This window comes from Salminus brasiliensis, chromosome 19, assembly GCF_030463535.1.
Source record: "Salminus brasiliensis chromosome 19, fSalBra1.hap2, whole genome shotgun sequence".
Classification (NCBI taxonomy): domain Eukaryota; kingdom Metazoa; phylum Chordata; class Actinopteri; order Characiformes; family Bryconidae; genus Salminus; species Salminus brasiliensis.
Window position 1 is genome coordinate 32488225 of NC_132896.1, and position 14329 is coordinate 32502553.

The following is a 14329-nucleotide window of genomic DNA, read 5'->3' on the forward strand; positions in this document are numbered from 1 at the left end:
AAATGCTTCTATGGTAATGTGCAGCTGGCATGATGACTGGACCAGCAGTCTTTTGGCTCGCAGAATAAAGGAGCGGTTGACATCTGAATCTCATGAAACGGTCACATGTTGCCAGCTTTCACAGATACCATCAGTTGATACGTATGTCTGTGCAAATCATGTGATCCATAACGACAGAGAGTAAAAAACAGACGCTTTCTCACGTACATCATGGAGGAAGAGGCCATCATTGGATTTTTTTCTATGTGGTGGAGAAAGGGTTTAAGCAATTACTGGCTAGAATTTGTGGAAGCAATGGATAAACGACTCCTGTTACAGTCCTCGAATACATTGAGAATGACCACAAAACTTAAACCATCCATACAAAACATTAAACCCACTGTCAGTCCTTGAAGTAAATAACATTGATAAGGGTGGATGTATTAGACAGTCAGTTCTTGAAGGTGAGGAAGGTGTTGAAATCAGGAAAAATGGCATAAAATGGCATAAAAATCTGAGACACTTTGACAAGAACTAATTCTGATGTTCTAGACGACTGGGTCAGAGCATCTCCAATACATCAGGCAGGACTTGCGGGGTGTTCCTGATATGCAGTGGTCAGTACCTACCAAAAGTAAAAGGACAATCGATGAACCAGCCACAGGGTCAAGAGCAACTAATGCCCACTGATGCTCATGGAGGCCCCATGGAGTCTGGGGCAGTGGTGGCTCAGAGGTTAGATGGTTGTGGGTTCGATACCCGTGCTCGGCAAGCTGCCACTGTTGGGCCCTTGAGCAAGGCCCTTCACCCTCTTTGCTCCCTGGGTGCTAGAGTTGGCTGCCCATGTGCACCTTTAGCGATCTCACAACTTACAGGACTTAATGGGTCTGCTACTAAGGTCTTGATGCCAGCTACCACAGGACACCCCCAGGGGTCTTGTGGAGTCCTCTTTCTGTGGCACGAGGGGGACCTACAGTTAATTATGGCTAGATAATGTAGGTAATTTAGCTAATAAGGTAATGTTCAAGTTACACCAATAAACAATGTGTTCTTTGACTGATTATTAGGGACTCCATTAAGAAGCAGCTCATGCAAGAATGTAACTTGGCAGAAAGCCAATGTTCTTTACTTTCTCATGGTTCTGCACAGAACCATCGCTTTTACTAAAGAACCTCATCTGCTAGCATGTTCGAGGCTAGGAGCTCGTAACACTGTCACACACAACAGCTACTAGATGCAGGAAAAATCCCGGCACTGCTGACCGTAAACAAACCACAAACAAATCTATTCCGGCAGATTTACCGGACGCTTCATAGTGTGGTCAGCGTCTAATCGCATAATGTTGATGCACATAAAAGCAGCGGTTAGCTCCATGTTGGAAAGATGCTTCTTCAAAGTTACATCACCAACCTTGTTTCAACAGCTCGGGTCGACTACAGATGCCATCAGTCACATGATGTTTATGGAAAAGTCCGTAAAGGCCTTTGAAAAGGCCTTTGTACTCTTTCCGTCAATTTTCTCGCGACTAACCCCAACGCTTTTTGAATTTCGTGTGCTTGCATGAGGCTTTTCCCCCCAGTGTTTACTCGAGAGCTGCAGGTCAAGGACAAGTCATTCTGGCGCACATGCACAACCTTACCTACTTAGACTGTCCATACGTGGTTTTAACCCTTTTACAACAGATCAAGGTCAATTAGACATACATAAGGCATTCCAGCGAATATTATACAGCTTTTAATAATACTATGATAATATTTAGACTGGGAAACTGAATATTACTGGACGGCATGGTCATGCCTGGCCTCCTAATGGTCATTCTTATCACCAGGGCTGCACTACAGCATGCTGTTCATGAATAGGGTTCTACATAGCACTGAAAAAGTGCTCTGCATCTCATAATAATAGTAGAACCTTTATAAACGTTCTCAAAGGGACCGTCTACGACAGGTTTTCCGTGTTGTCATGGTTTTATATAGAATCCTTGCCTTATAGAGACCCTCTTTTTAAGAGTGTACAAATAGGATGCCCCATCTTAGCTGATGTAACAGCACCGGGCTTAGTGCTCTCCTCCAAGCATGTTGAACCTCTTAATGATATTCCCTAATCAGCAGTTTGAAAAGATGTAGTGGAGCTTCATTTGACTTTAGAAAGCACATGCCAGCCCAGCACTCACCCTTCCAGAACTGTTGGCAACCTGTAATAGTGGGAGTCCTAACTAGTGGACTAGTCCTAACAGTGACTTTGGGCCATGCATTCTACACACAAGACTGACATCAGGCAAAATCCATTACAGCGTTCATTCAAAGTGTACAAATGTAAATGGGTTTTTTTGAAAACGACTGACCAACTGTGCCTCCCCACTGCTCTGTAATCATGCTGAGTTGGGCAACTTTTTATAACTGGGCCTTCTAGCTCTCAGATTTGATAGAGAAAAGAAAAGAAAGGAAAAAAAAAACAATGTAAGGAAACCAAATCTATGCAATCTCTCCATCTTGAGCACAGATGTTTCCGCAGGCATGAAGAAGCCCTGCCTTGTTATCATACCCCCCGCCTCTCCAGTTATGGTTCTGCTCCCAAACCGTCCTCATTAGAAGAACGTGGTCAGCTGAAGTGAAGACAAGATAATAGATGCCCCGTAGCATCAAAGTCAGAGGCATGGAAGATTGATTCTACCAGACTTTTCTGAGAGCTTCCTCTGGTCTCATTCTCCTCATAGAAGAGACCCAGAGGAACATTTTCTCTCAGATTAGAGGCCAAAGCCATGTAATAGATATGATATGATTGTATTAGGGAGTGTGAAAAGAGGAAGAGTGTGGCTGCTACTTCTTGACCACAGAGGCAGAAAATCCATTTACTACATACTATATTTCTATATACTGCTGAAAAACCATGATTATTTAAACTAGGACTCAATAGATAGCAATAGTATCTATCTAACCAGGAAAAGAACTATATAAGCACTCATTGCTGGTTCTTTTAGCTTTCTGACATCACTGTACTATAAAGAACCATTGCCTTTGCTAAAGAACCCTGAAAAGACCCCTTTTTAAGGGTGTATATCTGCTTAAGCAATACAAACTATATCGTACCATCATATACAGTAGTACAGCTATCCATACTCTGTAATCAGAGGAGGGCATAAAATATTAAGGGACATTTTATCTCCTATCTTTGGACCAATAGGAGCTTTCAATACTAGTTTGGAAGAAGGCAACTGTCAAATCATAATATCTTATATGCAACTACACTACATGTCCAAATATTTGTGGACACCTCTTTTAACGAATGCATTTAGCTACTTTACGTTGCACCCATTGTACACACATACACAGCTTGTCTAGTCACTGTAGAAAAGTAGTACTGCCAAAAGAATAGGACTCTCTCTCTGGAGCAGATAAACATTATGAACCCATTGGCAGCATGTCTAATAATACCAGATGTAGGCTTGTAGAGGGGTATAAACCCCCCCCAGCATTGATTATTATAGTATTATATAAGTCATATATCTTAGTGATACATATAAGTGGTACTCTATACGTCCAAATGTTTGTGGACACCCCCTGTACACCTAATGAATGCATTCAGCTCTAAGTTGCACCCAGGATTGTCAATAGAATAGGACTCTCTTGAGCAGGTAAACATCATGAACCTATTGGCACCATGCTGCCTAATAATGCCAGCCATGTGCTAGGGGGTATAAAGCCCCCCAGCATTGAGCTGTGGAGCAGTGGAAGAACTGTGTTCTCTAGAATGATGAATGGTGGTGCTCAATCCAACACTTTCTAGATGTGAGTTGGGGAGTTTGGGATGAGGTGGATTGGTGACCATCCAACATCCTGACCTCACTAACGCTCTCTCTTTTGCTGAATGCAATCAAATCCTCACAGCAATGCTCCTCCAAAATCTAGCAGTGTTATGTAGCAGGGTCGAGTGAGGAAATTGGCAGATTTCTCACACTTTTGGTGAAATACCTCAGGAACAGCTTTATTATGAAAGTGATATTTATGATATGTAATAAATTATGTACACGTCAAAATGTATAGGTGGGCTTACATGATAGCTGTGTTTGGGTATTTGACTAAAGAGAGATGATCCAAAGATCATCCACTACAAGCCAAATAGGGATACACTGACCTCTTGTGGATGTGCAAAATACACACATCACTTGAAGTGGTACCATCATATACAAAACCAGTTTTGCATTACTTGCTTACACCGAACAGCCATAACATTAATACCATGCCTAATATTGATTAGGGTCCCCCTTGTGCTGCCACAACCTCCACAAGACCTCTGAAGGTGTCCTGTGATCCTATAAGTTGTGTAAGTCATGAGGTGGGACCTCCGTGGATCATATCAATGAGACATAGATGCCCATGAGCCTGTTGCTGGTCCACTGTTTGTCCTTTCTTGAACCACTACATAGCAGAAAACACCCCACAGGACCTGCCTGATGTTTTGGAGATGTTCTGACCCAGTCGTCTATCCATCACAGTTTGGTTCTTGTCTCAGATTCTTGTTTAGCCATTTTTTACACTGCTTTTAACACCAACATCACCTTCAAGACCTGACTGTTCCCTTGCTGGGATGCGTTTGGAGTTGAGGTCGCCATGCCCAATACCAAGCATCAACTAGAGGGCTATGTAGCACTCCAGCATTGAGCTGAAGAGCAGTAGAACCACATGTTCTGGAGTGACGGAGCTAACTATGACCAATAACCAATCTCTCCATTAACCCTTCTTCCTTCTCTCCCCATTTCTCTTTTTCTCTGTAGGGTTCTCCTGGACGAGATGGAATGGAGGTTTGTGCTCTAGCTTTCGCACAAAGCCATAAAACGACTGTTGTTGAGTGATCTTCATCACTCGCTGTCCGTCCAAACATTAACTACATTTCACTCCTCCCACAGGGACCCAGAGGCTTACCAGGAGATCCAGTAAGACACACCCTAATCCTGCTGTACTACCAAGCAATCCCATAGATGTAGCCTGCATACAGATAAAGACGCTTGAGCAATGCCATAGAAGAACCATGCTTGGTTCTGTACTAAACAATGTTTGTAATGGATAAGTGTGTGAGGGTGAAGAACCACACAAGTCTATTACACAACAGTGTTTTTTATGCATTTGCTTTATAAACAGATATTCCACTGAATCCAAACAGCCAAAGAGCTGAAACACATGAAGAAAAGCTCCGCCCAGTATTATGTTATTTGTTATGAACAATTTACCACAAATTCTAGAAATCTGATCTGAATTCTAGATTCTGATCTCTGAAAGAACAAATGATACAGATTTATAGACACTTCCACACATATTTGACTGAAGAAACCATGCTACAAATCGTGTTTGGCTAATAACTGGCTAATTTGAATATTCTAATATCTTCTATATATGTGTTACTGAGCATATATTGGCATAATCGCAAGCAAATAAACAGTATAGACAGAAAAATATAATGTGGTGCAAGAGTCTTACTCTTGTAGAGGAGAAGACTGGCTACAACAAGGCTAAACATGCCATGAGGCTGCCACAAATAAGCTAGCAGAGCTAGCAGATCTAACCATCCAACAAGTTGGATGCTGGTGATGACTTGTCATTTTCTACTTTTCTACATGATATTTGGGGCAGAAACATCTTTTTAGTGTTTCTGGACCTTGCTGATATCAAGTACGGTACTTAACTTGACCTAGTTAGCAAAATAGCAGGGCCAGAGCCAAGCTAAACGCGTCTCTGACTCTTCTCCAAGGTGTCCTTAACAATAAATCCTTGGCAACATGCTTATATTAAGGCACTAGCAGACATTTATTACTCGAGAATATGCCAAAATTCACATTCCACTGAGCTATTAAGGCATAAATTCAGCCATGTTTGGTAACACGACCTCAGTATTTGAATGCTACCCATGGAAACCAAGTACTGAAGTATTTATTATTTCAGAAACATGGAAATATTGGAGCTATCTGCCCAATGACAATGATTTTTCTGGAATTATAAGTGAGTTTTGAGGACGCTATTATTCTGAGAAAGCTGAGTATGCAGAAGATCAACATCTTTCTCCATTCTCTGGAACAGCACAAGCTCTTCCTCAGTATGTTAAATGTAAACAGTGTGTCGGCCACCCATGCCATTCATGGTGGCGTTTGTGAGACTGTGAAAATCTGTAATTGGTTTTCAGCGTCCGCTGCCCTCGAAAACAAGTCTGATTGTTAATAATGGCGCCTCACGTTATGGGCCATCATTAGTGGCCTCATGATGAGACGAAGCCTTTTTTCATTTGAAGTTGCTCTGATATCAATTAGTGAGATGAACAATGTGTGTGTGTGTGTGTGTCATTGTGTTCATATGTCTTACACTAACACCTCGTGGTCGCTGATCACTCAGGGTGAAGATGGTCAACAAGGTTATCCAGGCCCACAAGGACCTCCGGGGTCTAAGGTCAGCGGTTCATTTATAATACACTCATTCTGTTATTCTGGTGTTACCTGATTAATCCCATTTCAAAGTAATGACCTCCCACCACTGGAATGATTCCTAATGAAGAATTCCACATCCTTTCCACTCTTAACGGCCTGAACAGGCTTCCTTTCATCATTCCTTCCTTTTATTCTTCGTTCATCTTTGCCTCGCCACTGTTCCTGGTTTTCCTCATGGACTTGCTCTCGGATTGATACAGCTGCTCATTTTGCATGTTTTCCCATTCCTCTCTCTCCCTCTGTCTTCTTTGAAGCCGCACTACAAACACATTTTTCCTGTTAAAAAGAAAAGAAGTGACATTACTGACTCAGTGGAGGACATAGGAGGACACAAAAACATGGTGCTTCTGAGAGTCACCCTGCGAAGCTTAAAATATTCATTCAAAAGTAAAAGAGCTGTCGGGTCGGATTTGCTGGAAATTTACCCAGACTCCATCACACACTCCTAAAAATAAAGGTGCTTCAAATGGTTATTTGAGCTGGGCTTATTTGATGAAGCACTTTTTACACTTTAATTGCACTAGTCTTTTTAAAAGAAATAGTAACGCAACAGACTCTCAGTAACATCTCAGTGAAGCAGCAGCACCTGAACATTCAGTAGATCATCGAGAGATGTCTACTGAATTCAGCTGCTCTTGAGTTTATCTGGAGAGTCCAGGTTCAGATCTGTAGACGTTCACCTGAGAGATCACTGATCATCTAACAGGTCTAATACTGACCATCTCAGCATCCTCAACCAGCTGCTGCTATAGACCTGCTGCTGCTGACCAAAGTCTGGAACTGGATTAACTGGGTTAGGCTGAGAGTAAAGGGCAAGGATGAGGGTTAGGGTTAGGTTTTGGGTGGAGGTTAAGGTTGGGGTTAGGGCTAGGATAAGGATTAGGTTTTGAGTTAAGGTTTAGGTTAAGGTTTGGGATAGTATGAAGGTTAGGATTAGGATTTGAGTTGGGGTTAAGGTTAGGGTTAGGGCTAGGATAAGTATTAGGTCCCTGGTTGAGGTTAAGGTTAGGGTTAAGGCTAGGATAAGGATTAGGTCCCTGGTTGAGGTTAAGGTTAGGGTTAGGGCTAGGATAAGGATTAAGTGTTGAGTTGAGGTTAAGGTTAGGGCTAGGATAAGGTTTAGGATTAGGCATTGAGTTAAGGTTAAGGTATGATTAGGTTTTGAGTTGAGACCAAGGTTAGGGTTAGGGCTAGGATAAGGGTTAGAATTGGGTTTTGAGTTGAGGTTAAGGTTAGGATTAGGGCTAGGATAATGATTATAATTAGGTTTTGAGTTGAGGTTAAGGTTTGGATTAGATTTTGGGTTGAGGTTAAGGTTAGGATTAGGGCTAGGATAATGATTATAATTAGGTTTTGGGTTGAGGTTAAGGTTAGGATTAGGGTCAGGATAAGGATTATAATTAGGTTTTGAGTTGAGGTTAAGGTTAGGATTAGGTTTTGGGTTGAGGTTAAGGTTAGGATTAGGGCTAGGATAATGATTATAATTAGGTTTTGGGGTGAGGTTAAGGTTAGGACTAGGGCCAGGATAAGGATTATAATTAGGTTTTGAGTTGAGGTTAAGGTTAGGATTAGGTTTTGGGTTGAGGTTAAGGTTAGGATTAGGGCTAGGATAAGGATTATAATTAGGTTTTGAGTTGAGGTTAAGGTTAGGATTAGGTTTTGAGTGAAGGTTAAGGTTAGGATTAGGGCCAGGATAAGGATTATAATTAGGTTTTGAGTTGAGGTTAAGGTTAGGATTAGGTTTTGGGTTGAGGTTAAGGTTAGGATTAGGGCTAGGATAATGATTATAATTAGGTTTTGGGGTGAGGTTAAGGTTAGGATTAGGGCCAGGATAAGGATTATAATTAGGTTTTGAGTTGAGGTTAAGGTTAGGATTAGGTTTTGAGTGAAGGTTAAGGTTAGGATTAGGGCCAGGATAAGGATTATAATTAGGTTTTGAGTTGAGGTTAAGGTTAGGATTAGGTTTTGGGTTGAGGTTAAGGTTAGGATTAGGGCCAGGATAAGGATTATAATTAGGTTTTGGGTTGAGGTTAAGGTTAGGATTAGGGCCAGGATAATGATTATAATTAGGTTTTGGGTTGAGGTTAAGGTTAGGATTAGGGCCAGGATAAGGATTATAATTAGGTTTTGGGTTGAGGTTAAGGTTAGGGTTAGGGCCAGGATAAGGATTATAATTAGGTTTTGGGTTGAGGTTAAGGTTACTGTTACTGATACTCTGTTAATTCTCTATTAATTATCTACAAGGGACACTTCCTGCTAATGAAGGAAGAATGCAATGCATAGCTTTGATATGGGTGCTTTGATGTGGGGTCTTCACTGATTCAGTGGGTCACATTCAGTCCTCTCTCAATGGCCTGCTTGAGAAATGGTTCTGAGAAATACCTCTGTGTTTTCCAGGGAGAACAAGGTGCTCCAGGATTTAAGGGTGACCGAGGCATGGATGGCTTTCCTGGCCTGAAGGTAAGCCTGGATGGAGATATGGTTGGCAAAGACAATTGGTTGAAACTGATATTCCCAGAGCGTATTCCTTTATATCTTGGCTTGTGGTTCTTTTTTTTCTTAAGGGAGATAAAGGAGATGTTGGGGAAAGTGGACCTCAGGGCGAAATGGTGAGTGAAGTGAAAATCAGATTATGCTTCACTTAAGATAAGATAAATACTGAGATTAGCACGAGGAATAACCACAGGGTATGAGTGTTCATAGAAACATCCTACAAGACAGATCCACCACAGGGACAGTCAGAAATTGGGTCTACTGATTACATACATTAGCATTCAGTATTATATAAGTCATGTATCTTTGTGGTACGTATAAGTGGTACTCTATACGTCCAGATATTTGTGGACACCCCCTGTAAACCTAATGAATGCATTCAGCTCTAAGTTGCACCCAGGATCGTCAATAGAATAGGTCTCTCTGGAGCAGATAAACATGAACCTGTTGGCACCATGCTGCCTAATGCCAGCCACATGCTAGGGGGCTATAAAGACCCCCAAGATGTGCTGTGGAGCAGTGGAAGAACTGTGCTCTCTGGAATGATTGACGGTGCTCCATTTAATACTTTTAGCATAAGTGGGTGAGTTGGGGATGAGGTGGGATGGTGATCCTCCAACATACTGACCTCACTAATGCTCTTGTCATTGAATGCAATCAAATACTCACAGCAATCCTCCTCCAAAATCTAGTAGAAATCCTTCTTCCTTGGACAGTAGAGACAGTTACTCCAACAAAGCAGGATAAGCTCTTCTTACTACCCTTGATTTCTGAAGAAACAATGAATGAGTAGGTGTCCAAATACTTTTGTCCAATTAAAGTTTTGTCATTTATTCTATTATGACAGGGTCCACCTGGGGAGAAAGGTGCATCAGGCTCCAGTGAGGTCATGGCCTTCAGCGATAAACTTCTAGATGCTTTTCAGGTAACTACACGTTCACATTTTAGACCAGTACTAGCACACATTTACTGTCCAGGTCCAAACAGCATTCCTGACATGGTATTAGGTTATAACACACATAAGCCAACACAACGTTCAAACTGCAAACTGAACATAGTCTGCATCACATGTCCATCAGTATGTTTTTTTGAAGCTGAAATGATGAAGTTATGAATGTAGACAGAATCTCCAAATTACATCTTACACAATGCATTGCTTTTCCCCGGCAGGCAATCCACACCATCAGTGTCTCGGTAATTGTAGTGAATGCATGGAGTGCTAGTTATGATTCTCTCATTCACCTAACAACAAGAAGTCATTCTGTGGAGGGGGTGTTTCTGAATAAATTAAACCAAACTGAAAAAAATATTCAAAAAGATTTCAGAAACAATCACATTTATCTATAATACATTCAGCCTTTTATTGTATGATTTACTCACAGTGAGAAGCGCATGCATGCAGCGTTACACCGAGTGTGAATAATGCATGTTTGGCAAAACCTGATTGATTTAGCTGATTTTGAAATTCCAAATAATCCTAAAAATAAATAATATTAATAATATAATAATAAACAAAAACACTGACCTTTTTGGCCTTGGCTATTTTACAACTTTTAATTCTATAAAAAGTAGTAATAAATAATAACAAAAAATGTTTATTATGTGAGTATAAAAATTACAATGGGAATTAAATTTTTATTATTTTATTTATAATTACAATTACAGTTAAATAATGAAAATAAATAATCAATATATCACATATTTTGGAAACAATAAACAATGAAATAGGAAAACATATAATGAATAATTACACAATTTTTTTGTGTATATACATAACTTATTTTTTATTTTTTTAATTCATAAATAAGTTAATTTATCACTTTTGAAACATTTTGATTTCTCAATCAGTATTTCAATCATCTACAGCTCCATTTATGAAGTTGAAAAGGTTGATCATATAGAATACGTTCATGCCTGCATTTGCCTGCAGTTGTCTGGGTTTTGGTTTATTGGTTTTCTTGGTTGTTTTATTGATAAAGCTTTTGAAGATCGTTTGCACGGTCTTAAGTTCTGAACATCAAAATAAGAAACAGATGGAAAAACTCAAATTCTCAAACTCAAATTTCCTTATTTTTCTTTAAGGGGCCTCCTGGCCCTCCTGGTCCTCCAGGACCAGCTGGAAGGGACGGTCACAAGGTGAGCTATAGCATTTTTGGAGTAATGTTTGAACACAGTTGTTGCTAATAAGTAATAAGTCATTTCCCTGTATAACGTTGTGTCAATCCACTTGGTAAAACAGGGGGAACTGGGACTTCCTGGACCTGCTGGACTTGACGGCGAGAAGGTAATAACAGTGTGCACTATGAGGATATGCAATTATACATCCTAATGTCATGAGACAGCGTTTTATGAACAACAGTTATATAGTTCAAGACTGGTCTTCACTTATGTCCATAGTGTGCAGTACAGGTATTCAGTAGATTGGCACTATGCATGTTAATAGTTAAAAGTAGGCAGTTCATTATTATTTATAGTCTGTTTATACTATAGTTCTCTGTATATTGTGTATTGTCTGTAAATTATATGTAGAGTAGCTGTATATTGTTAATACTGGAGAGTCACTAACAGCCGGAAGAAATTTACGTGCGAACATACTTGGCCAATAAACCTGATTTTGATTTTGGAGAACATGATGGATAATTCCAAGACAGTTTAACTAAATGATACTATCATACCTACCAGGTTGTAGCTATTATAGCATAATACTCTAGCATAGTAAATGACTCTGAAATGACCTACCGGTTTTAGCTATTATAGCATAGGACATTAGCATAGTAAATTATGTGGCTCATTTTATAAAACTCTTTTATAACCATGCTTTTAAAGTAAATTAATTTCTGCTGGAAGTGCACAGAGATGCATTCATAAAAGTGAGATATGCAGCTCATGTTCACCATATGACAACATATGGCACAACTGGCAGCTTATCATTTACTGCTTGGTTGTGATTAGGGGGAGAAAGGAGAGGTTGGGGACCCAGGCACTCTCGGAGAGAGAGGGGAGAAAGGAGAAATGGGGCTTTCCGGTCCAGCTGTACGTAATCCCACTAAAGCTCCATCATCATCTGCTCTGCACAACATTATTGCTATTTTTGCAGCAGTGTTGTTTACATGGATCAAAACACCTGTTTGTTTCTTAGGGGATAGACGGACAGAAAGGAGAGAAAGGAGACAGCCGACTGGAGGACAATCTGGTCAGTAAGCGAGCTCTGCAGCTGGGACTGAGGATATTGTTATATGTTTATGTGTTTTGGATATTGAAGTGTTTACAGTGTTGTCATTACTGTTTAGAACGGAGAGCTGTGAACGTAATTGTAATTGTAATTGTAATTGTATTTGTCTTCAGGTTCAAATGATTTCTCAGCCAGGACCACCAGGACCGCCAGGTCCCAGAGGACCTCCAGGATTTATGGTGAGTTACTTGATATATTATGCCCAGTCCTGAATCTAAATAATAGGGCGACTCTACTGGGTATATAGTTCAATATATAGTATATAAACTGGGTATATAGTACACTGGTCTTCACTTACGTCCATAGTGTGCAGTACAGGTATTCAGTAGATTGGCACTATGCATGTTAATAGTTAAAAGTAGGCAGTTCATTATTATTTATAGTCTGTGTATACTATAGTTCTCTGTATATTGTGTATTGTCTGTAAATTATATGTAGAGTAGCTGTATATTGTTAATACTGAAGATTCACTAACAGCCGGAACAAATTCCTTGTATGTGTGAACATACTTGGCCAATAAACCTGATTTTGATTTTGGACAACATGATGGTTCCAGCTAACCAGGTTCTAGCTATTATAGCATAATACTCTAGCATAGTAAATTACTCTGAAATGACTTACCGGTTCTAGCTATTAGGCAGAGAACGTAGTAATAAAGTGGGTAACACTGGGTATCTGGATGGTCCACTGTAAATGTCTTGTAGATGCTCATCTGTCATCTTGGATTTGGAACTCATGCTTAATGAGGCTCTCACGACTTCCCAAGTAGAAAATTTGACTTGTTGAAATTGGCTACTTGGAATTCAGAAAATACAACATCTCAATTCAAATGCTTACACGCTTAACATGACAGTGAAATATAGTATGGGTTTATTTGTAATTACCACCCTGTTACTTCAGTAGGAGATTTTAACATTCCTCCGCTCAATAGCTGGAACCTGTAGGTCATTTGTAGGTAGACTTAGAACATACCTCAGACTGATCCAAAAAAGTTACCTAGCACTTCGGAAGTAATTCTTCCCAGTTAAAAGAACCTGCCTGGCATTTCAGTGTATTTTTTTGGAACTTTGGAAATAACCAGATTAGTTTTACAAGAAATGTGAGTTCTTTGGGAATGTCATGACCTAAGCCCAATTTTCTGTGAACCTCTACTAAACAATACTCATGTTTTTTAGGGTCACAATGGGATGCCTGGTCCAAAAGTAAGTATCAGATAGGTATTATCCCATGTTTACTAATAAGGCTGTATGTATCATTTGAATGGCATAGCCCCATCTATAGTGAACTGGTAAACTGCTCATTCATATGCTCCATCATTATCCAATGTGTTCTTTCAGGGTGATCCAGGAGAGAGTATCAAAGGAGAGAAGGGTGATAGTGGTGTTCCAGGAATCCAGGTGAGAATACAATACACCGCTCTATTTACATGACAGCGTACAAAAAATGTGAAAAACAGGCCCAAGAAACCCACTGAACATCATCATGAGGAATGTTTACTGTTAACGGGTGAATCTGTCGACTTTACAAGCGATTATTGATCTTTTATAGGGTCTGCATGGTCTTCAGGGACCCCCCGGCCCAGCAGGGTTGGTTGGCCTTCCTGGCTCTAAGGGTGAAAAAGTAAGTGCAAGTATATAAATGCATTTGAAATAATATAGCTACAGTTTATGGAGAGCCGCTCAAACAGAATTCAGGCTGAACACATGTGGGTTCAAAAGAAGTATTAAAGATCTAATTATGCTTATGAATTGACCAATATCAGTCTGCTTCATTTTTGAATTTAACAAAGTTAATGTTTATTATGAAGTTTATTCATTACAGACCAAAATAGATACATTTCTGTTTGTGAAAAAGCATTAATTAAGAATCGAATCTGTTGTTTTCCCACAGGGAAAGCAGGGAGAGCCTGGATTAGATGTAAGTGTTTGATTCTACTGGGCTTTGACTTATCTGACTGTACCCCTGTGTCCCTGTGCCTTGTTCACTAATGTGTCCATTATCTGCAGGGTTTTCCTGGCCTTGTAGGAGATAAAGGAGACATGGGAGAGAAAGGAGAAAAGGTACAGCAGATATAGGGTGTTTATACATGTGCTTATAATATACATATGCTTAGAATATATATATATATATATATATATATATATATATATATA

General features: G+C 40.0%; 1 protein-coding gene across 1 annotated transcript in view; it reads left to right on the forward strand.

The window, feature by feature from the left end:
• Positions 1–14329, forward strand: part of col23a1a (collagen type XXIII alpha 1 chain a) — a 163730-nt gene that overhangs the window by 139720 nt on the left and 9681 nt on the right. Inside the window, exons 12-27 of the mRNA XM_072663642.1 lie at positions 4754–4780; positions 4886–4912; positions 6360–6413; positions 8849–8911; positions 9016–9060; positions 9792–9869; positions 11027–11080; positions 11184–11228; positions 11897–11977; positions 12084–12137; positions 12290–12355; positions 13352–13378; positions 13514–13573; positions 13725–13796; positions 14067–14093; positions 14183–14236. Of these exons, the coding sequence (XP_072519743.1) occupies positions 4754–4780; positions 4886–4912; positions 6360–6413; positions 8849–8911; positions 9016–9060; positions 9792–9869; positions 11027–11080; positions 11184–11228; positions 11897–11977; positions 12084–12137; positions 12290–12355; positions 13352–13378; positions 13514–13573; positions 13725–13796; positions 14067–14093; positions 14183–14236 (834 nt within the window). The remainder of the gene's footprint in view (positions 1–4753; positions 4781–4885; positions 4913–6359; positions 6414–8848; positions 8912–9015; positions 9061–9791; positions 9870–11026; positions 11081–11183; positions 11229–11896; positions 11978–12083; positions 12138–12289; positions 12356–13351; positions 13379–13513; positions 13574–13724; positions 13797–14066; positions 14094–14182; positions 14237–14329) is intronic.